Source organism: Diospyros lotus, chromosome 4, assembly GCF_014633365.1.
Source record: "Diospyros lotus cultivar Yz01 chromosome 4, ASM1463336v1, whole genome shotgun sequence".
In the NCBI taxonomy this organism is placed as follows: domain Eukaryota; kingdom Viridiplantae; phylum Streptophyta; class Magnoliopsida; order Ericales; family Ebenaceae; genus Diospyros; species Diospyros lotus.
The window spans coordinates 9,381,860-9,403,386 of NC_068341.1; the positions used below are offsets into that span (position 1 = coordinate 9,381,860).

Below are 21,527 nucleotides of genomic sequence, written 5' to 3' on the forward strand. Positions count from 1 at the left end.
TCACTAAAACATATTTTAACCTATTTTTTATAAAAAAAATTATTTGGGAGTGATTTTTGTTTTTCATGTAAATTAAAAAATATTTTCTTTACTAACTAAATATTATCAAATTAAAATCTAAAATTGTAATTTAATTGAAGTCGATGAATAATATTCTATTCATTGGCAATTCTCCTACTATGTATTTGCTTATGGTTATTTAAGCAGGCTGCCCGAACCTGTCGGAACAAACCCAACAGAGTAGGAGATATGAGAGTGCCTTGTTCATCTCTAATTAACACTTGTTTTCTTCTCCTCCTCCTCTTCCTGTTACAGTGCTTTTTGCTTTCATCTTGTGATGCGTATTCGGATCTTGACGCGCTGATGAAGCTCAAGTCCTCCATGATCGGAGCGGCGGGTTCTGGACTTGATGACTGGAAGCCGGAAACCTCGTCCTCCCATTGCTCCTTTTCTGGAGTTACGTGCGATGAGGACTCCCGGGTTATTGCTCTCAACATCTCCACTCTTCCTGATCTATTCGGTACCATTCCTCCCGAGATTGGCCTTTTGGACCGTCTCCTCAATCTCACTCTCTCCGCCGACAATCTCAACGGTCCTCTTCCTCTTGAGATGTCCAACCTCACCGCTCTCAGGTTCGTCAACCTCTCCTCCAACAACTTCAGCGGCGACTTCCCTGGAGATATGGTGCTCACCATGACGAACCTCGAGGTTTTTGATGCTTACAACAACAACTTCTCCGGCAAGCTCCCTCTGCAGTTTGCCAGCCTGAAGAGACTCAGAACGCTCCATCTAGACGGAAACTACTTTTCCGGCGAGATTCCGGAAGCCTACGCCGATATACAAAGCCTAGAGATCTTAGGTCTTGGAGGCAACGGTCTCACGGGAAGAATTCCAGCGAGCTTGGCTCGGTTGTCCAACCTTCAAGAACTGTGCCTCGGTTGTTTTAATGCGTACAAAGGAGGTATTCCGCAGGAGTTAGGATCATTGAGCTCGCTCCGACTCCTGGATTTGAGAAGTTGTAACCTCTCCGGCGGGATTCCGCCGAGTTTGGGAAATCTGAAGATGTTACACACTCTCTTTCTCCAGCTTAATAACCTTTCCGGCATCATCCCTTCGCAACTTTCCGGTTTGCTGAGTCTGAAACAACTCGACCTCTCCACGAACCAATTCAATGGAGAGATACCCGACAGTTTCATTGAACTTCAGAACCTCACCCTACTGAACCTCTTCGAAAACAACCTTCACGGTCCTGTTCCGTCGTTCATCGGCGATTTGCCCAATCTGGAGGTGCTGCAGGTTTGGAGGAATAATTTCACCTTGGAATTGCCCGAAAACCTTGGCCGGAACAGAAAACTACTGTATCTCGACGTCTCGACCAATCACCTAACAGGTACGATTCCTCACGATTTATGCAAGGGAAGGAGACTGAAGAAGCTGATACTGATGGAGAATTACTTCATGGGGCCGATTCCTGAAGAACTCGGTGAGTGCAAATCACTGACTCGGGTTCGAATCATGAAGAACTACTTGAACGGAACGATTCCCTCTGGCTTCTTTAGCATGCCGTTATTGGACTTGCTTGAGCTTAACGACAACTTGTTCACCGGCCAACTTCCTTCTGAGATATCGGGCAAGACACTCCGCTTACTGTCCCTGTCTAATAACTACATCTCCGGTGAACTTCCTCCTGCCATTGGCAATCTTGATAACTTGCTTTATCTCCTCCTTGACACGAACCAATTTTCTGGTGAAATCCCGGAGCAGATCTTCAGTTTGAAAGCTCTTTTGAAGATCAACCTCGGCTCCAACAACGTTACCGGAAAGATTCCGTCGTCACTAGAACACTCTCAGTCTATAACTTCAATTGATTTCAGCAGGAACAGATTGCACGGCGAAATTCCCAGAGGCATTGCCAGATTACACAACTTGGGCATGCTCAATTTGTCAAGAAACCAGCTGACTGGTGCAATACCCGGTGAAATGGCATCCATGGGTAGCCTAGCAATGCTGGACCTTTCATACAATAACCTGTCCGGGAGAATCCCCTGCGGCGGGCAATTCCAAGCCTTCAATGCCAGCTCCTTCGACGGCAACTCCAAACTCCGTCCACCGCACAATCTATGCCTGTTCCAAGTGCCAAACCCACCAGTTGGGGCTTTAAGGGAACGGCGTGCGGGGCTTTTCAGATCAACAAAGCTTCTCATTGTCGCGATCACTGTTGGCGTGATGTTTGGGTTGATCATCATGATCACAGTCGCGGTCACGTTGAGGGGAATCAGAAACAAGAGATTGGAAAAATCAAGAGTATGGAAGCTCACTGCATTCCAGAAGCTGGATTTCAAAGCAGAAGACATTCTCGAGTGCTTGAAGGAAGAGAACATTATCGGAAAAGGAGGAGCCGGAATCGTGTACCGGGGAACCATGCCAAACGGCGGAGTTGACTTGGCAATCAAGCAACTGGTTGGCCGTGATACCACGGGTCGCAACGACCATGGTTTCTCGGCCGAAATACAGACTCTAGGAAAAATCCGGCACCGAAACATAGTGAAACTGTTAGGGTACCTGTCCAACAGAGAAACGAACTTGCTGGTGTACGAGTACATGCCAAATGGGTGCTTGGGGGAGATGCTTCATGGGCCAAACGGAGCCCAATTGCAATGGAAGAGCAGGAACAAGATTGCAATGGAGGCAGCCAAAGGGCTGTGTTATCTCCACCATGATTGTTCCCCTCTCATCATCCACAGGGATGTCAAATCCAACAACATACTGCTCGATTCTGATTACGAGGCTCATGTGGCTGATTTCGGGCTGGCCAAGTACTTCCGGGCGGCCGGAGCTTCAGAGCGCATGTCGTGCATTGCCGGCACCTTTGGTTACATTGCTCCAGAGTACGGGCATACCCTCAAAGTGGACGAGAAGAGCGATGTGTATAGCTTTGGGGTGGTGCTTCTAGAGCTGATCACCGGTCGGAAGCCAGTGGCCCGTGAGTTCGAAGAGGGAGTGAACATTGTGGGGTGGGTGAAGAAGAGGAGAAAGGAGTTGGGTCGGCCGTCTGATGCAGAATGGGTGCTTGCAGTGATTGATCAAAGGCTTAGCCAGTACCCATTGACGGGAGTGATAAAGTCGTTGAGGATTGCAATGATGTGCGTTGAGGATGCGAGTGCAGCCAGGCCTACCATGAGAAAAGTCGTCCACATGCTCACCCATCCACCCCGATCCCCCACTACAATACAAAAGTGTTAAAAAGGCTCACTCCATCACATAATCCACGTTGAGTAAACTAAAACTAACAAAAGTGAAATCAGTGTACTATATGTTGCAATCAATTATAAAAAAAAAATAATGATGAGAATTTTATAAGGTTTTAACTTGGATGTAAATGAATTTGTAGACTTTTGATTTATGTTGCAATGTGTCACAAGACTAGCTTTCAAGACTCGGTTAGCAAGCTTGTGATGGCCACAAGCATGTACACTCAAGTCAGCCTAGCACCCAACAAGATTAAACAAAGCACAGCACACAAAGAAGGAAATGCACACATAGTAATTATTAAATTTTTAATTTTGTTATAATTTAGTCTTTTGTTAAACATTCTATTAAGATTATAATAATTTATTATGATAAATTAATTATAATAAAGCATGGTGTTTTGTGTTAATTTTTCTAAATTTACTATAACGATTTTAATGATCAAGTATAAAAAATGTTAGAGCATATATATTTTAGTTATAAAATTAGAACTGAAAATTAAAAATTATTTTCATAACCGAATGGGCTCTAAATATATATATATTTTTTTAATTTTGTGTTATGGGGATGGGCTTTGACCCTATTGTTGTATTAGATTTCAAAAGTATATATGTGGCTGTGACCATACTTGACTTATTTCAACTGTGACATCCAGAAACTTTACAAAAATTAAGGTTAAAATATTTAGTGCTTCTTCTCACAACTTCCCAGCTTGCAAAGTTGCTTTGCTTGCTTAACGTCGTTTACTTGCATTGTTCATGTTAATTTGCGGATATTGGACTTTATTCCAAACAAGACACAAACAAACAGATGGTTAATCTTAGTAAGCTTGGATCAAACAACCGTTGCACTTTTCTCACCAATGATATATGATTAAATATATATAACTTTTACCTAAGTTTTACTGAGATTTTCCATGGTTATCACTCTTGCTCGCATGCAATAATAACATGTTCTATGCTAGTCATAAATTAAGAACTACATAAGAAAAATATGAGCAAATCTTAAATTAAGTGGTAATTAGTCCTTTAACCCTTGTCAGAGATCATAAAGAGTGATGGCAAATTGGATATTTAAATTAAAAAAGAGAAGATAAGGTGATTGAAAGAATTCAAAATTTAAAAGATGAGTCAGGATAAAAAATAAGATAAACTCCAAAATTTAAGAAAATGATATAACTTGAAAGAAAAAGATAATTCAACATTTTAAATATCAATTATTATTATCTAAATTAGAATTTATTCACATTATTTAGAAGATAACATATATATTTTATACTTGTATAAAGACCACTCTCTCAAATTCAATAACATCTCAACTAAGTCTTCTCGCTAATTCCTAACAACCCTCCTCGCTTACTTACAATTGTGAATCTTTTTTGAGGAATAACATAATGGATTGGGCTTCCTTTATTATGAGTTAAGTGTGGTGAAATTTTTTATTGTAATATTGATTAATGGTAGTTGGATAATGGTGTGATGATCAAAGACAAAAGACTTTGTTGTCATTTGTCATTATATATATATATATATATATGTGTGTGTGGCTTTTGGCTTATATTATTTTAAAGGAGTTACGCTTTGTAAGAACCAATGAAGTTTTGGTTAAATGGCAAAGTCAACACTTGGAAACTTGTTAGGTCTAAAATTAGATTCTTTTTATGTGTGTAGGTCTTTTTTTATGATTGAATTGATCGTAGTCTTGGCATGTTGTCTAAAATTGTGGGCTTCCCGGCCGGATGGCAAAGGGTAAGGGTAAGATACTAACTACTACTAGTTCACTATGTTACTTTACAAAATTAATTTAAAAAAAAAAAAAAAGAGATTAAAATGTACATTTATTTAAAATATAAAATACAAAGAAATCAATGTGTATCAGTCAAAGTCAAACAAAGGACCTTGACGACATCATTTTCAAGCTATTTTTATTGATTAGTATTTGCTCTCTTGACCGCCATTTGGTTTGCCTCTTTGCTTTCTTCCAATTAAGTAAGTCATCACATCATCTACCCCCCGCTTCCAGCCCTGGGGGAGTATCCCTTCTTGGGTTTGCGATTCTTATGGGTGGGTTTGCTCTATAATCTATTTGTTTAGTCACTCCATCCCAGGGCAGGGCAGGGCAGGGCAGGGGGGCTGCTAGTGCAACCAGTGAATAATTAAAATGTCTATTCGTCACCTTGCCTGCTTATACTTAAAACATCGTTTTCCATTCCCTTGCTTTTGTTTTGTTTATATCTATCCAGTAATTCGCAATTCTCCTACTATATATTATGTATTTGCTTATTTAAGCAGCTGCCCGAACCCCAAGGAAGTCGCCTCCGAAGCAAGTCGGAACAAACCCAACCCGACCCAACAAAGTTGGGAGACATATTGAGAATGCCTTGTTCATCTCCAATCAACACTTGTTTTCTTCTCCTTCTCATCCTCCTCCTGTTACAGTGTTTTATGCTCTCATCTTGTGATGCGCATTCAGATCTTGAAGCACTGATGAAGCTCAAGTCTGCCATGCTCCGACCAAGGGGCTCTGGACTTGACGACTGGCAGTGGCACCATAATTCCAGCTCCTCCTCGCATTGCTCCTTTTCTGGAGTCACATGCAACCAGCACTCTCGAGTCATCACTCTCAACATCTCCCCCTCTGTTCCTCTCTTGGGAACCATTCCTCCCGAGATTGGCCTTCTGAACAAGCTCCTCAACCTCACTATCTTCAACGCCAATCTCACCGGTCCTCTTCCCCTTGAGATGTCCAACCTCACCGCTCTCAAGTTCCTAAACCTCTCCTTCAACAACTTCACCGGTGACTTCCCCGGAGCTATGGTGCTCGGGATGACGGACCTTGAGGTTTTTGATGTCTTTTACAACAACTTCACCGGCAAGCTCCCCCTGCAGTTTGCCATCCTGAGGCGACTCAGAACCCTCCATCTTGGCTCAAACTACTTCTCTGGCGAAATTCCGGAAGCCTACACCCGCATACAGAGCCTTGAGAGCTTAGGTCTTCAAGGCAACGTTCTTACTGGCAGAATTCCGGCGACCTTGGCTCGGCTGTCCAACCTTCAACAACTTTGCCTTGGTTATTTCAATGCCTACCAAGGAGGTATACCCCCAGAATTAGGATCGTTGACCTCACTCCGACTCTTGGATTTGGCAGCTTGTAATCTCTCCGGGGCAATTCCGCCGAGTTTGGGCAATCTGAAGATGTTACACTCTCTCTTTCTCCAGCGAAATAACCTTTGCGGCCCCATCCCTCCACAACTTTCTGGTTTAGCGAGTCTGAAATCACTCGATCTCTCCTTCAACCAATTCAGTGGAGAGATTCCGGCCAGCTTCATTGAACTTCAGAACCTCACGCTGCTAAACCTTCCCCTGAACGACCTTCAGGGTCCTATTCCATCGTTCATCGGCGACCTGCCGAATTTGGAGGTGCTGCAGGTTTGGGGGAACAATTTCACCTTAGAATTGCCCGAGAACCTTGGCCGCAACAGAAAACTACTGCATCTCGACGTCGCGACCAATCACCTAACAGGTACGATTCCTCGCTATTTATGCAAGGGAAGGAGACTAAAGACGCTGATACTGATGGAGAACTGCTTCGTGGGGCCGATTCCTGAAGAACTCGGTGAGTGCAAATCACTGACTCGGATTCGGATCACGAAGAACTACTTGAGCGGAACGATTCCCTCCGGCTTCTTCAGCATGCCGTTCTTGGACTTGCTTGAGCTTGACAACAACTTGCTCACTGGCCAACTTCCTTCCCATATCTCGGGGAGCAAGACACTTGGCCTACTATCCCTCTCTAATAACAACATCACTGGACAAATTCCTCCCTCCATTGGAAACTTGGATAATTTGGTAACTCTCCTCCTTGACAGGAACCAATTTTTCGGTGAAATCCCGGAACAGATGTTCAATTTAAAATCGCTTTCCATTATCAGCCTCAGCTCCAACAACGTTACCGGTAAGATTCCGTCTTCAATAGAACACTGTGAGTCTCTAACTTCAATTGATCTCAGCAGGAACAGTTTGTACGGCGAAATTCCCGGATGCATTACCAGATTAGACAGCTTGGGCATACTCAATTTGTCAAGAAACCAGCTTACTGGTACAATACCTCGTAAAATGGCATCCATGGGTAGCCTAACAACGCTGGACCTTTCATACAATAACCTGTCTGGGAGAATACCATGCAGCTTGCAGTTCCAAGCCTTCAATGCCAGCTCCTTCGACGGCAACTCCGAACTCCGTCCACCGCACGGTCTATGCCTGTTCCAAGTGCCAAACCCACCAGCTGGGGCTTTAAAGGAACGGCGTGCTGGGCTTTTCAGATCAACGAACTTTCTCGTTGTCACGATCACTGTTGTCGTGACGTTTGCGTTGATGGTCATAATGACAGTCGCGGTCACGTTGAGGCGAATCAGAAACAAGAGATTGGAAAAATCAAGAGTATGGAAGCTCACTGCATTCCAGAAGCTGGATTTCAAAGCAGAAGACATTCTCGAGTGCTTGAAGGAAGAGAACATTATCGGAAAAGGAGGAGCCGGAATCGTGTACCGGGGAACCATGCCAAACGGCGGAGTTGACGTGGCTATCAAGCAACTGGTTGGCCGTGGTACCACGGGTAGCAACGACCACGGTTTCTCGGCAGAAATACAGACTCTAGGAAAAATCCGGCACCGAAACATAGTGAAACTGTTAGGGTACCTGTCCAACAGAGACACGAACTTGCTGGTGTACGAGTACATGCCAAATGGGTGCTTGGGGGAAATGCTTCACGGGCCAAACGGAGCCCAATTGCAGTGGCAGAGCAGGAACAAGATTGCAGTGGAGGCAGCCAAAGGGCTGTGTTATCTCCACCATGATTGTTCCCCTCTCATCATTCACAGGGATGTCAAGTCCAACAACATACTGCTCGATTCTGATTACGAGGCTCATGTGGCTGATTTCGGGCTGGCCAAGTACTTCCGGGCGGCCGGAGCTTCAGAGCGCATGTCGTGCATTGCTGGCACCTTTGGTTACATTGCTCCAGAGTACGGGCATACCCTCAAAGTGGACGAGAAGAGCGATGTGTATAGCTTTGGGGTGGTGCTTCTAGAGCTGATCACCGGTCGGAAGCCAGTGGCCCGTGAGTTCGAAGAGGGAGTAAACATTGTGGGGTGGGTGAAGAAGAGGAGAAAGGAGTTGGGTCGGCCGTCCGATACAGAATGGGTGCTTGCAGTGATTGATCAAAGGCTTAGCCAGTACCCATTGACGGGAGTGATAAAGCTATTCAGGATTGCAATGATGTGCGTTGAGGACACGAGTGCAGCCAGGCCTACCATGAGGAAAGTCGTCCACATGCTCACCCATCCCCCCGGCTCGCCCACTGCAATACAAAAGTGTTAGAAGGCTCACTCCATCACATAATTCACGTTCAGTAAACTAATACTAATAAGTGAAATCAATGTACTGTATATGTAATGACAATATGTGGGAGTATACAAGTAAAATAATAATAATAATCCCAAATATAATATATGAAAAACAAAAAATGGATCGGAGCCATGGGAGTCATACAGGAATTTAGCAACACACACGCTAATTGGAGCGGGATGCGGTGCACTGGGCTAGTGCCTAACCTTTTCTACTATCAATATTAGCTAAGGTATGAATTTTATGCCGGTGGGTCAAGTGGTTTAATCTTAATAAATTAGAATTTATATTAGTATATCATAGATTTAATTTATTGTCCTGTGCAGTGAGGTAAACTCTTCACCTGTGATTATCTTTTGTTGACGTATGAGAACCGTCAACTAGAGTTCAAGAGCCCACAATGCAATAACAGGTGCCGAAGAGTCAGGAACAGAAGCAAAAGAACAAACAAGAAGCACACAAGATTTTTACGTGGTTTGGCCCGAATGATGCTTAGTTCACGGCTGTTCTCTGGTTATTCTGGCAGAGTCACAGTATGTAATCCAGTCATCCATCCTTTTACAATGGCGTATCCTTCTATATAAATAGAGTCGTGTTGTTTACAATTCGAATCAGTTCTAAGTATGAAATGAGTCTATTCCATTGATGGCGTTTTCCTTATCGGCTTCCAATTATCTCACGGTCTTCTAGCTGTTCTGATCTTTAGCGCGTCTTTCGGCGAATCTGAAGTCGTGATGTTGTGATGCTGGGATGTTGTTTTGAGCGAGCTCGCTTAGGGCGAGCTCGTTGTCTTCAAGTGACCTGACTTTTTACTGTGAGACTCTTCATTGGTGGTTTTCAATCTCTGAGCCTAGCGGGCCTCTGAGGAATTCCGGTTGGCCTATTGGGCCTTGGGTATTTTGGGTTCGCCCTGCGGGACCGGGTCCAGCCTGTTAGCTGATTCCCGGAGATCGCCCATAACACCTTCTTTACCAAAATCGAGAGCACGAGTGGTGGGAGATCGCATAAGGACAATAATCCCAATGTATGAATTTTATAAAAAAAAATTAAATATGTTTTAATTTAATTTTTTACATTTCAAATAAAAAATATGAAATTCAATTTCCAATATTGTATTTCACCTTTCTCTCCGTCACGGAAATTCTATCAAACTAAGGATGCAAATGAGTTAAGTCATTCGTGAGCAGCTCGATGTTCGATTCGTTAAAACTTCGTTCGAGTTCATTCGTTAAACTAAATGATCTAAGTTTAAGCCTAACTTTAAAACTCAATTTGTGAACGATCCAAAATTGAGTTTAGTAAAACTCAGCTCATTAACTCTCAAGTTTGCTTAGCTAAAAGCTCGTGGGCAAGCTATAGTAAAAACTCACGAGCTGGTTCGTTTAGGGATTCACGAGCAAACTTGATTAGACTTGTGAGCAACTTGTGAATAGGTTCATTTATAAATACATTAATAAAGTTATTCATAATTTTATAAAATTATTATTTAATATAAATTTATCAAACTTTAAGACTGCATTATCTTTACTGTTTTCAACCCATTTTGAGTTTCATTTTTTCAAAACACTAAAAATACGCTTACTTTGCTATTTTTAAATACGTATTTTAGAAAATAAAAAATTATAAAAAAAAATCCAAAACAACTTTTTGTTATTTTGGATGTTTTCAACACCCAAAACATGTTGAAAACACCAAAAGGCAGAAAGCACACCTCCATTCCCTCCCCCTAACCCCTAATCTCGCACACCTAGCATTTCTCGACTCTCTCATCTCTTTCCTTCTCTCTTCTCTTCCTTCAGTTGTTGACCGCGCCCCCGCAAACCCCCATCCCAACCTGCTGACATATACAGCTTCGGCGTCTTCCTGTTGGAGCTCCTCACCAGCAAAACACCCTTCCAGGACCTCATCCTGGAGCACGACTACGACATCCCTCGCTGGGTTAGATTCATCAGTGTTGAAGATATGGAGTCCAGGGACGAGCCTACCTCTAGCAACGACATTTCCGAGGACAAGTGTCATGGCCTGTGTATCCATGTCACCAAAGAATCAACTGGGAATAAGGGAAGTATTGAGGATGATAAGAGACATGAGGGTAGAAGCTCAGGTGTTGTCGAACAACGACGATCATTCATTGGGGAGATGGTTGGACACCTTGCAGAGCTTCCGGCGGGACGAGCATCTAAGCATCTTGCAGTGCGTTTTTCAGTTGTGGTCAAAAATTAAAAATTAGATCTACGAAAATCTAACTATTAACTTTGGCCCGTTCTTGTATATGTTAACTTCCTTGGCTTGAAATTTTTAATGGTAGGCTCTGATTGTGAAAATATTTGATCGGCGGTGATCACCAATGACAGAAAAGATGCAGGGTGCCTGAAAGAATAAAAGAGAAAATAGAAAAAAAAAGATTTTTTTTTAAATTTTAAAAACAAAATTATATATTTATTTAAAATTTTAAAAATATAGTATATCTATATTATAATTAAAAATATAGGATAACATATAGAATATATTATTAAGTGTATAATTTAATATAAATTATCGATAAGATATATGTTAGCAATTCATTAATCAAATTTATTGTTTTACTTTAATAGTGAAATTTCATTAAAAAGAATTGATTTTATTATTTAATAATCAAATTCTTTGAATATAATATTATAAAATCATTTTTTTCAAAATTCCGAAATAAACACATTTTCTAATTTTATATTTTAAGAAACAATTTTTCAAAATAATAAAAAGAACTCGTTTTTAAAAATTTCAAAACAAATACTAAAAACATAAAATTGAAAATGAATTCAAAATTAAAAACTAAAACACGAAAGAGAACACAACCTAAATTATTATAATAATATAATTAAATTCTGTTTAGTGTAATTTTGAGAATGTTTTGAGAACAAGAAATTAAGGCTACGTTCTCTTTATTGTTTTCAAGTCATTTTTAGTTTTCAGTTTTCTAAAATAAAGACAACTCGTTCTCTTTACTGTTTTTAAAAATGCATTTTTGAAAACAAAAAAAAAAAATTACAAAGAAAACTCAAAACAACAAAAAGTTGTTTTGAATGTTTTCATCCAAAACAAACTAAAAACTCAAAACACATTTATTTATTTGTATTTTATTATTATAATAGAAAAAAATATTATAAAATTCATTAACTGTAAAATGTATATATTTTTTAATAATATATTAACATTGAATATTTTTAATTTACTGAATAATCAAATTTATTGAATAAAATATTATTAAAAAATTATTTTCAAAAGTTCAAAGAGAACGCGTTTTCTAATTTTCTATTTTAAGAAATAATTTTTCAAAATGACAAAGAGAACGTGTTTTCAATTTTCTAAAAATAGACTATCAAAACAGAAAACTGAAAATGAATTCAAAACTCAAAATTAAAAATTAAAAAGTAAAGAGAACGCAACCTAAGTGTATAACTTTAATATACTTTCTCCCCATTAAAATGTATTGATAATAAGATATCATATGTTGTGACTTGAAGATTAATCAACTAATGTATGAACTTAATAGAGTAATTATCGTTTAAGATAATATTTATTAATCAATATATGAGATGAAAAATTATCATATATGAGAAACATTTTGGATATTTGTCATTTTCAACGTATTTGTTAAACTTATTTGATCTTCCCTGAAAAAACTCTCATGTCATTTCTTATCTAACTTTTTAGAGATCAATTTATTTGCCCTTATTTGTCCTCTCCTAATAAATTTATATGATATTTTATAAATAAGTCTAAATTACCCATGTGTCTATTGTAAGATAATTAATGTCATTTAATATATTTTTAAAATTTAAATTTATTAAGTCTTATTTTTACAATAATGTTAGTTTTAAAAGAACTTGTTTATTTAATTCTTATAATTAATATTATTTAATATATTTTTAAATTGTCATATGTTTTAACAATTTTTAAAATTTAAATATCATTATTCCTTTCATCAATTTTTTAAATTATTTTATTTAATTTTATATTTTATTATCTATTATGAAAATATGTCTTGGTAAGTTTTAATTATCTACGTGGAATTATTATAATTCCACCAATAACTATTTAAGTTTTTTTATAATCTATTTTTGAACATAAATTTAGAGAATAAAACACTATTTTTAATTTTAATTTTTTTTAACAATTCACATTAATTATAAAATATTATTTTAATTATAAGTTTGTTGTTGATGTTAACATACAATTTTGAATAAATTTGATAATAGGGATATTTTAATAAAAAAAATAAACTCTATCTCAGTGCTTATCATATGTATTTAACAAACATATGGAAAAAAAATACAATTCTCAATGGATTGAAAAAAAAATTAACAAATAATCTGATATAAATATTAAAATACTTCTCAACCTTATTTTGACTATTATTTCATATCTTGATCCAAAAAACATTTCAATTTTATATTTCTCATTTTAACAACCGCTATCTTAGTCAAGTAAATAAATATTTAATTGAGTAACAACTAACAAGTGTTGTACTTAATTAATTTTTTTTTAATCAAGTAAGACCTAAATATTTAAGTAATTAATTTATTATATATTTATTTTACTCATGATAAAATAAGATCACTTAAATAATCAAATAGTTGATTGACTAAGTGATACTCTAATCAAGTAAAAAATTAAAAATTATTAGATAAAATATGATACTTGAATTATTAATTAACTAAATGAAAGTTATAATTGACTAAAGTCATAATTTACTCGAGTATCAAAAAGAGACACTCGATGTCGTGTCAAGTAATTACATCTCACTTGAGTAATATTTAGTTTATTCGACTAACGTTATAATAAATTTTAAAAAATTAATCATTACAAACAATACTAAAATGAACATTCTAAGTATTTTATTTACAAAAAAAATATATAAACTGATGTGACATTGTAAAATTTATAATAATTTTATCTAAAATTAGTTCATAATAGTTATATTAAAAATTAATAATAGTAATTAAAAATATTATTAATTTTGAATAAGATTAGTATTAATTGTGTAATATTACATCAATATATATAAATAATGGTATTATAAAAAAATAGTAATTATTTAAAAGATATAAAAATTTATACGTATTTTGAATAATATGCGGATTAAAATTGTAAAACACGCCCTATAAATACTCAGTGTTCCAGAAACCCTAATTTGTGCTTCCAATTGACTGGCTAACTGCCTATTGAAAGTGAAAAGGTCTCAGGTGATAATCTCAATTGCTCTTTGTTTGTCTGCTTTCGTCTTCTCTGCACAAAACCTAAACCCCGAACTTTCTTCCTCGTTCAGTTGGAGAAGAGTGGACTGGACCGCGAACATGGCGCATAGCCGTCAACGTGATTTCATGTTTTGTGAGCTTTGTGGAACGATGCTCTCTTTCAAATCGCGCAAGTATGCGCAGTGCCCTCTCTGCAAATCCAAGCGAAGCATGAAAGGTTTGGTCGTGTACCCTTCGTCTTCTTACTCTTCTTCTTAGATAACTTAATTAACATTATTATTGTTATTACAATTGTGATTTTAGTTCTGCAAATTCGGCAGCATCTTTCAGAAGCTATAGGCTTCCTTTGTTTAATGATATTTGCCTTCAGATGGCTCTAAGGAAGTTTCTTGATTTTTCCTTTCTCATTGGATTTTTTCATCTATTAGTGTTGTTTTGTTTATCTATATTTGTTCAACCTATGTAGAAAATTCATTATCAGTCCAGACTCAGCCAGACCATCCAGTGGTTTGCTCAAAAATATTAAACATGAAGGATAGCATATTGAAAATCATGCTATCAATAAGTTGAAGAAAAAAAAGGAAGATTTCCTATGTTTATCAAGCAATGCCCATATGTGCTTGATGAGTCAGGTTGATGCTACCCACGCTAAGATATTCAGTTGTCCTCTCCATTCTCCAGCCTAAATATTTGTAAAACGTCATATTCATAACATTGAAGTATTAATTTTCTGCTTTTTATTTGAAATCACTGAATGTCTTATTGCCAAAATGCTACTTTTTTTTTCATATGTTCTAATGCGTGGGAAAGACATGAACTGAATTATCAGTACTTCAGAATGGTGGTCGCGGGGCAGTTTTCCATCTCCTTTTGCTTCTTTGTTTAATCCTTATTAGCTTGTCTATGGACCCAAGAAAGAAACTACTTTATTTATTTCCTTTGCTTTTCAGGTGGGAGAAAGATCTCAAACCTACCTTAAAACCATATATGATGTCATAATCAGGATTTCTTACTTGGCAATAAGACATAAAAGGAGATTATTGAAGTAAATAGAACGCTACATTAGAAACTTGATTGGAGAACCAATTGAAGAATGTCAGAAACTGGTACAACTTGAGGCATAAATGTGAAATAAAAATAGGTGGGAATTGGTATTTAGTACCCATTTTTTTATATTTTGTAAAATCAGTACTTTCTTTATTTCTTCCTTCTCCCTTCCTTTCTGGGGAGGAAGGAGCAGTATAATTGTCATTGGCTTAGTGGCCATGGACTATTCCGTATAATGTATGTGGAGTGTTTTGTGTTTCGTTAAGTCAGTCAGTCTCTAGTTTTCCCATAAGTTAACAATGGTATTTCCTTGAATGTTGAATGGGTTCTAAGTGTAGTGTGGAGTCACTTTATCAATCCTTTTGAATTATGCTCACAACTGTTTTACAAGTTTTGACATGATATTTGCGTAGTAGTCATAATTTTGCCTGAAGCCAGTAGTGTCTTCTTGTTCCATCATCCCTTCCATTCATCATTAAGCAACTGTCCTGGTTTTCAGATTTTGCTGGAAAGGAAATAACTTATACCTTCACTGCTGAGGTATGTCCTTAATTTCTGTGTTATTCAAGTTCAAATATCAGAATTACCTAATGCGGTATATTTCTAGCTTAATTGCCTTCGGAACTTGCAAATTATTAGCTACATGAACTTGGCATATGTGTGTAGAGGTTAGTATTGATATTTGACGTGTTACTAAGAAACTGTTTAGACATGAATGACACCAAAAGTTTCAGAGGTTAACTGAAGAAAGGATGGGGCAATTTCATTGGAGGGAGAACTTGTCTAATTGTCTTATTATTTAAGGAGGGAAGGGCATTCTATTGATTAGTTGAAGTATGAAATTGGCACTCTATTGATTAGGTTTTTTTTTTTCCTTGTAAATAAAAATATATTAACAGAAAACCCCCAAGCGTCTACAGTTTACCCTAGGGCATACCCCGAGCAAAAACACAAAAAAACTAACCCAACAAACTGGAAACTACCACACAAGACACAAAACTTACAGCATATATAATCACAAAAACATGAACTCGACGTCACACTCGATTTGTGATTGCAGGAACAGCAGCACTAGAGTCCTTGTTACTCTCTCAAGGGCCTTCTTCCACCTTTCTTTCTTAAACTGGGATTTGGATTTCACAGGAACGTAATTAGAACCTGAACTATCTGTCCTATCAAATGATGAATCCGCCGCCTGAACCTGATCTCTCTTACTGATATTGAACCGATCTCTCTTGCTGCTGTTTTCAATAGCCATCTCTTGCTCATCAGGACGCCCTGCTTCCATTGGAAGATGCAAGTCCCCAGGAGGGGATATCCATATCTTGTTCCACGAGGGAACAAAATCTATGTTGCTTCAACGACCCCACCTTAGTAGGCTTGATAGAGAAAGGCTTAGACGCAGTTTCAGCAATCTCAATTAAAGACACAGGACTCGTAGGAGAATGTGTTATAACCGTATGCCTCTGAACTACCTCAACACCCTTCCCCTTAGTAGTCTCAATAGCAGTCTTATCCCCTTGGGGTCTATGCTGCACATTTTGAACTGGACAAGGGTTCTTTGGGCATCCTGATATACTATGACCGAAAACGTGACATTGGGTACACATTGAAGGCCTCCATTGATATTCTACTGGCAAGCCAGCAAGCTTTGGTTTCCCTGTGAATTCATCCAATCCTTGATCTAACACTATATATTTGGGAAAAGATGAAGACACGTGTATTTCAACACAAACTCGAGCATATCAGACTCGAGTTCTGTCCTTTGTCATTGAATCAGCATGAAGGTGTTTGCCCAACCCACCAGTAATAACAGAGATACCCTTAATAGACTGTCCGTCCAAAGGCACGTTATAAATTTTGACCCACATTGGAAGAGATGTATGGGAATCAGGAGTAAGAATCATCCTACGTTCCCAACATCTCAGCAACAAGGGCCCACCAACAAAGTGCCATGGGCCCACATCAAAAACACCCAACATGTGATCCTGTCCTGCACATCAAAACAAAATAAATAAAAACCACAATTGTTAGAAATTACCTCAGTAAACCCATAACACCTCCAAAACCTTAGGGCAATAGACTTAACCACCGGAAAAGGGAGTCGTTTTCCAATAAAATAGGCCTATCATGTTCATCCAACCCTCCATATTCTCCTCAACAACATCCAGCGGCAGTTTAACCCTGGGTATTCCATCTGCCACACGGTGAAGGGGGCTATACTCAGCGTGGGAAGGTATATGGGACCACTGGACTTGAGCATGCTTGCCCAAGACAGTTTAAGGCCCTTCTTGGCATTAGGACCCCGCAATCGACCAGCATGCCCACTCATGCAATTAGCCATTGAATCTAATCGAGTGACTCCGCCTGCACTCACAGGATTACCCAGATTATCATCACCAGCTGCATTCCTTCCCATGACTGGTCCCTATAGCTTGTTGGCCATCCTCCCCCTCAGCCAAATCCACCCATCTCGATCGCGGTGTTTCCGGGCCTCCCTTTTCAATCGGTGAAACTACCAGTGAACCAACAGGCCCTGTGAAATTGCCAGTGAAATCACTACCAATACACACTCATTACCTCCAGTTACCAAAACTTGATCATCCGTGCCCTCATCATGAGCCCCTGAAACTGATGGAGAATCAGTGAATACAATTGAGTTCCTCCGACTGTCCACTGCCATATCCTCATCCCCCTGACCCCGAACAAGATCCATTACCCAACCTCTCTGTCCTGGACATTAAGTGATAAAATCCCAGACTCCTCAGCAACAGAGCGAATATGCCGAATAATCGACTGAATGAGCTGCCGTTCCTCCAAGGAAAGTTCCATATGCAGGTCATCCAAGAGAAAACCCCAACCAGCCTCCATTGAAGCCCTCGGCAACAATGCATCCGGCCTATCCTCCCAAAAAGCAGCTGAAATCTTGTCATCCCCCTTTGCCTTTCGAGTCACCATATTTGCTGCAGCCCAGCAAAAGCTTGCAGCATCTTGAGTTCCAGAAACATTAACAGCGGCATAAACTGGTGGAAACTCATCAACAGCACTGGCAAAACCAGTCGCTGCCAGTCTCATTCTGGACCGTGACCGAGGCTTGAAGCCTCCAACCATACCTTTGTCCACCTTCTGCAACGCCTGAGAAGCCCCAACCCAGGTCACCGCCCGAGAAAACTTCAAAGCTCTTTTCTATTAATTAGTTGAAGTATGAAATTTAGAGGTGTGCCGTCTTCCACTTGAAAGTGCCTTTTTGCTTCTGCTGATTCTTTTCTGGATCTCTTAAAAGAGTTGTATGTAGCTGCTGTCCCTAATTGTTGCATGAAAATAGCCCATGCTGGAAAATTTGTCAATCTTTTTAATTATTAGAGGCAAAAAAGAAGTTACCTCCAAGCTAACTCTTCTCATTGTTACTGTGCTTTGCACTCTTTTCATGGCTGCCTTAGCTCTGCTCCCTTCCCAAGAGGCCTCCATTTTTTCAATGGTAGTCCTTGCCTGCTAGTTTTCTTGGAAGTCGACCGATCATAGGTATATCATATCTCAGTTTCCACACCCACATCATTAGAGCGGAGGTCTTACTTGAGTATGCCACTGAATGTTAAGTATGCCAAATTTGGGTGCTAGGATAGTTTTGACAAGAGTGGAATTTTCTAATGTTTGGATCACAAAATTGCATGTCCTACTTGAAATGTTGATAGCTCAAATTTCTGAGAATTTAAATTATATTCTCTTCTGAGCAATAAGTATTTTTTCCTTTTGCTGTTATGGAAGGTTAAAATTGTTATTGTTGCGCTGCCCTTTGTTAAAAATGTTATGTAGGAGAATGCATTGCCTGACTGCATTCATTAATTTAATGAGTTAGCTTGCAGGTGGCTTCTTTTTTGTCTCTAATAATAAAGAAGATTGAGAAATTTTCGAATATGGGTTTATTTTCATGCAACAATTAGGGACTGCAGCTACATACAACTCTTCCAGAGATCTGGAAAAGAATCAGCATAGCAAAAGGCACTTTCAAGTGTAAGACAACGCACTTGTAAATTTCATACTAAAACTAATCAATAGAGTACCCTTCCCTCCTTAAATGTTTGCTCCTGCCTCTTAGTGGTTCACAACTCTAAATAAGACCAGTGCTGCTCCTTCCTCCTATACCATATTCCAACCCCCTTTTTGGGGAGCAGAACGCCTGTCTTCCACCCACACCATCAACTATTGTTACTGAATCCTGCTCAAAAAGCCACCAGCAACAATGTGAATGAAAGACTCCATGGTTCCAAGTTGCATACAGCTTAGCAAGCCTTACCCCCACTAGGTGGGGGTTGGCCACACGGATTCATGGCTCACAACTCATTTCTATCTATGGCCATACCTTCTGTAAGATTCTTATAACAATGCCAAATTATTTTTGCTCTACGGCTGCTTTATATTCCAACATTTGTTTGCCATGTGCTATCCCGCTTCTTTATTTGATTATCTGTCAAATTAGCTCCAAAGGCAGCCTAGCCTTCAACCAAAAAGATCCCTTTCTTGGATGATGCTTTCCTCAAAATCTCTCTCAGGATTGCCCCGCCCTGCACTAGCCACATAAGACTTCAGAAGTAAGAAATGCCAACTCACTCACCATCCAATCTTGCAGGACTGCCAGGAAAAATGCCTCTCTTTCTGCCAAAATTTAACATGATATGCTCACTCTCCATATGCGTTGAACTTCTAAACATTTGAACAAGGGAGGTTGCGTAACTTCTCCAACCGTACTAGTTGGGGATCTGCAGACCTGTTTTGATTAAATATTAAACAATGCAATTATGTACCTTATCATATATACTAACTGTATCAGGGACTTAATGATATATGGATGATGGCAGTTGGAATGTGATAAATCATAGTAAATTGCAATTTACCCTTCTCCATCGACAAATTACATCTAACGTGGGGTCATATTTCTCATGTGCCCGTCTCTGTTATTTGCAGGACATTAGAAGGGAGCTGGGTATAGTATCACTAGATGAAACTGATGAAGAGCAGCAGAAAAAACAAATGGTAATTCATGTAATGAACTCATTCAAACGGTGTTGCAGGTATCACTAACAATAATGATTTCATGTTGAATTAATCTTAACAGGATCACAGCGTTAAATGTAAGAAGTGCCACCACCTGGGGCTTTATTTCATTACTAGACAGGTAATAATCCTCCTTGCAGTTTGCGTGCATTTGTTTTCGCCCCCCTCAACGGCTTATGTTTTGTTTATTATTCCCAGATTCGATCTGCCGATGAAGGACAAACTCTTTTCTATGATTGCCCGAATTGTGGATATAGTTACAATGAGAATTCATGAGAGCAAGAATGGGTGGTTGTTGAAGTATTTTAATGTTTTCAGCTAGGATTAAGGAGTTTGTTGCTGCATTTTAGAATAATCCCAATTGTTTAGGGAACTTTATTTAGTTTGATCTATTTTTTGGGTCTCTACCACAATTCTATTCTAGGAGTTGTTTAAATAATGGTTTTTCTCTTCTTCTTTTCTTCCCGTTGTTTTTCCCAATATTCAAAGCTAACTCACACAAATAAACACAGTGATCCCAACAGTGGTATGGTTTATTTGTGTTTGGTCATTAGGGATTTTGGTTTTCCTCTCAACGCCCAAAGTGCACTTAATTTGAATTAATGATCTTCAGGTTCCTTAGTAATTCGAAAATTAGAGCCATCCAAACCTGTTGCCAACTGAAGACACTTTAATTAAATAATAAATCAGGCAGGAAATAATCCATATTATTTGTAATTATTATTATTTATGTAAAATTCATGTGTCAGATTATGCGGGCCAGAGCCATCCATACCTGTTGCCCGTTCCCTGTTTATAATCCCACCCACCCCATCCTTCCGTCGCCTCTTTCCCTCTCTCCCCTAAGGCAAAATTACGTATATAAACAACCCCATTCCCGCCCCCCCCCCCCCCCCCCCCACTTCTCTCTCTCTCTCTCTCTACATTTATACAAATGCATAGGTTTCTCTCTGCAGAGAACCAACTAAGCTCTCTTTTTATGTAAATTCAGTGTCAAAATGCAGTAAACAAGCTATTTTGTAAATTTATAAGTTTTTTAATTCAATTCACATTACTTACTGAAACTCAAGTACATTTAATAAATTTAAGTGTTCACTTTTACTAAATAATTATATTTAAAAATTAATTTAATTCATCAATTTTATCTAAATAAGTTTTAGAAATTAAATTTGATGCTAACCCTAAGTGGGACTAAATCTGGATACATTTACTTTACAAAGCCTCAAAAACAAGATAAAGAGAAAAGAGGAGGTTGGATGGCTTAAAAGCAGACAATGAACTGCGACAGTGAAAGTTACTGCTACTACCAGACACAGAAAGAAAGAAAAAAGGTAACTGAATGGGAAAGCAAAATGCTGGTCCATATCTTTCTTCTCCTAAATTAATGGCTACCTGTGCATCACCCTTAGGTTCTTTCGCTAATAGAAAAATGTCCTCTTACTTTATAAAAATCACACTAATTACCCAAGGATATTTCAAAATCCAAAGGCTCGATGATATTCAACTAATTTTTATCTTGTTGTAAAGTTTGGATTGG

At 38.6% G+C, this 21,527-nt stretch overlaps 3 protein-coding genes across 4 annotated transcripts; all 3 read left to right on the forward strand.

Annotated features, from left to right (window-relative positions):
• Positions 1-249: 249 nt before the first annotated feature.
• LOC127799650 (receptor protein kinase CLAVATA1-like) lies at positions 250-3,243 on the forward strand. Its single transcript, XM_052333869.1, has one exon. The coding sequence runs from the start codon at positions 250-252 to the stop codon at positions 3,241-3,243; it is 2,994 nt and encodes a 997-aa protein (XP_052189829.1).
• A 2,381-nt stretch (positions 3,244-5,624) lies between these two features.
• On the forward strand, positions 5,625-8,627 carry LOC127799651 (receptor protein kinase CLAVATA1-like). Its single transcript, XM_052333871.1, has one exon. It carries the CDS (start codon positions 5,625-5,627, stop codon positions 8,625-8,627), a length of 3,003 nt encoding a protein of 1,000 aa, XP_052189831.1.
• Positions 8,628-13,815: 5,188 nt separating this feature from the next.
• LOC127799633 (uncharacterized) lies at positions 13,816-20,450 on the forward strand. Of its 2 annotated transcripts, XM_052333836.1 has the most exons (6): positions 13,816-13,879; positions 13,963-14,108; positions 15,438-15,478; positions 19,901-19,969; positions 20,052-20,111; positions 20,189-20,450. In XM_052333836.1, the coding sequence occupies exons 2-6, from the start codon at positions 13,991-13,993 to the stop codon at positions 20,264-20,266; spliced, it is 366 nt and encodes a 121-aa protein (XP_052189796.1). In that variant the 5' UTR covers positions 13,816-13,879; positions 13,963-13,990; the 3' UTR covers positions 20,267-20,450. The 2 variants fall into 2 exon arrangements, with proteins under 2 accessions (XP_052189796.1, XP_052189795.1); XM_052333835.1 differs by lacking the exon at positions 13,816-13,879 and having other exon boundaries at positions 13,889-14,108.
• The last annotated feature ends 1,077 nt before the right edge of the window (positions 20,451-21,527 follow it).

Coding starts and splice junctions, on each gene's coding strand:
- LOC127799650 (XM_052333869.1), top strand. CDS start 250: ATGAGAGTGCCTTGTTCATCTCTAATTAACACTTGTTTTCTTCTCCTC.
- LOC127799651 (XM_052333871.1), top strand. CDS start 5,625: ATGCCTTGTTCATCTCCAATCAACACTTGTTTTCTTCTCCTTCTCATC.
- LOC127799633 (XM_052333836.1), top strand. CDS start 13,991: ATGGCGCATAGCCGTCAACGTGATTTCATGTTTTGTGAGCTTTGTGGA. Junction 14,109..15,437: donor ATCCAAGCGAAGCATGAAAG/GTTTGGTCGTGT, acceptor CCTGGTTTTCAG/ATTTTGCTGGAAAGGAAATA. Junction 20,112..20,188: donor TTTATTTCATTACTAGACAG/GTAATAATCCTC, acceptor TATTATTCCCAG/ATTCGATCTGCCGATGAAGG.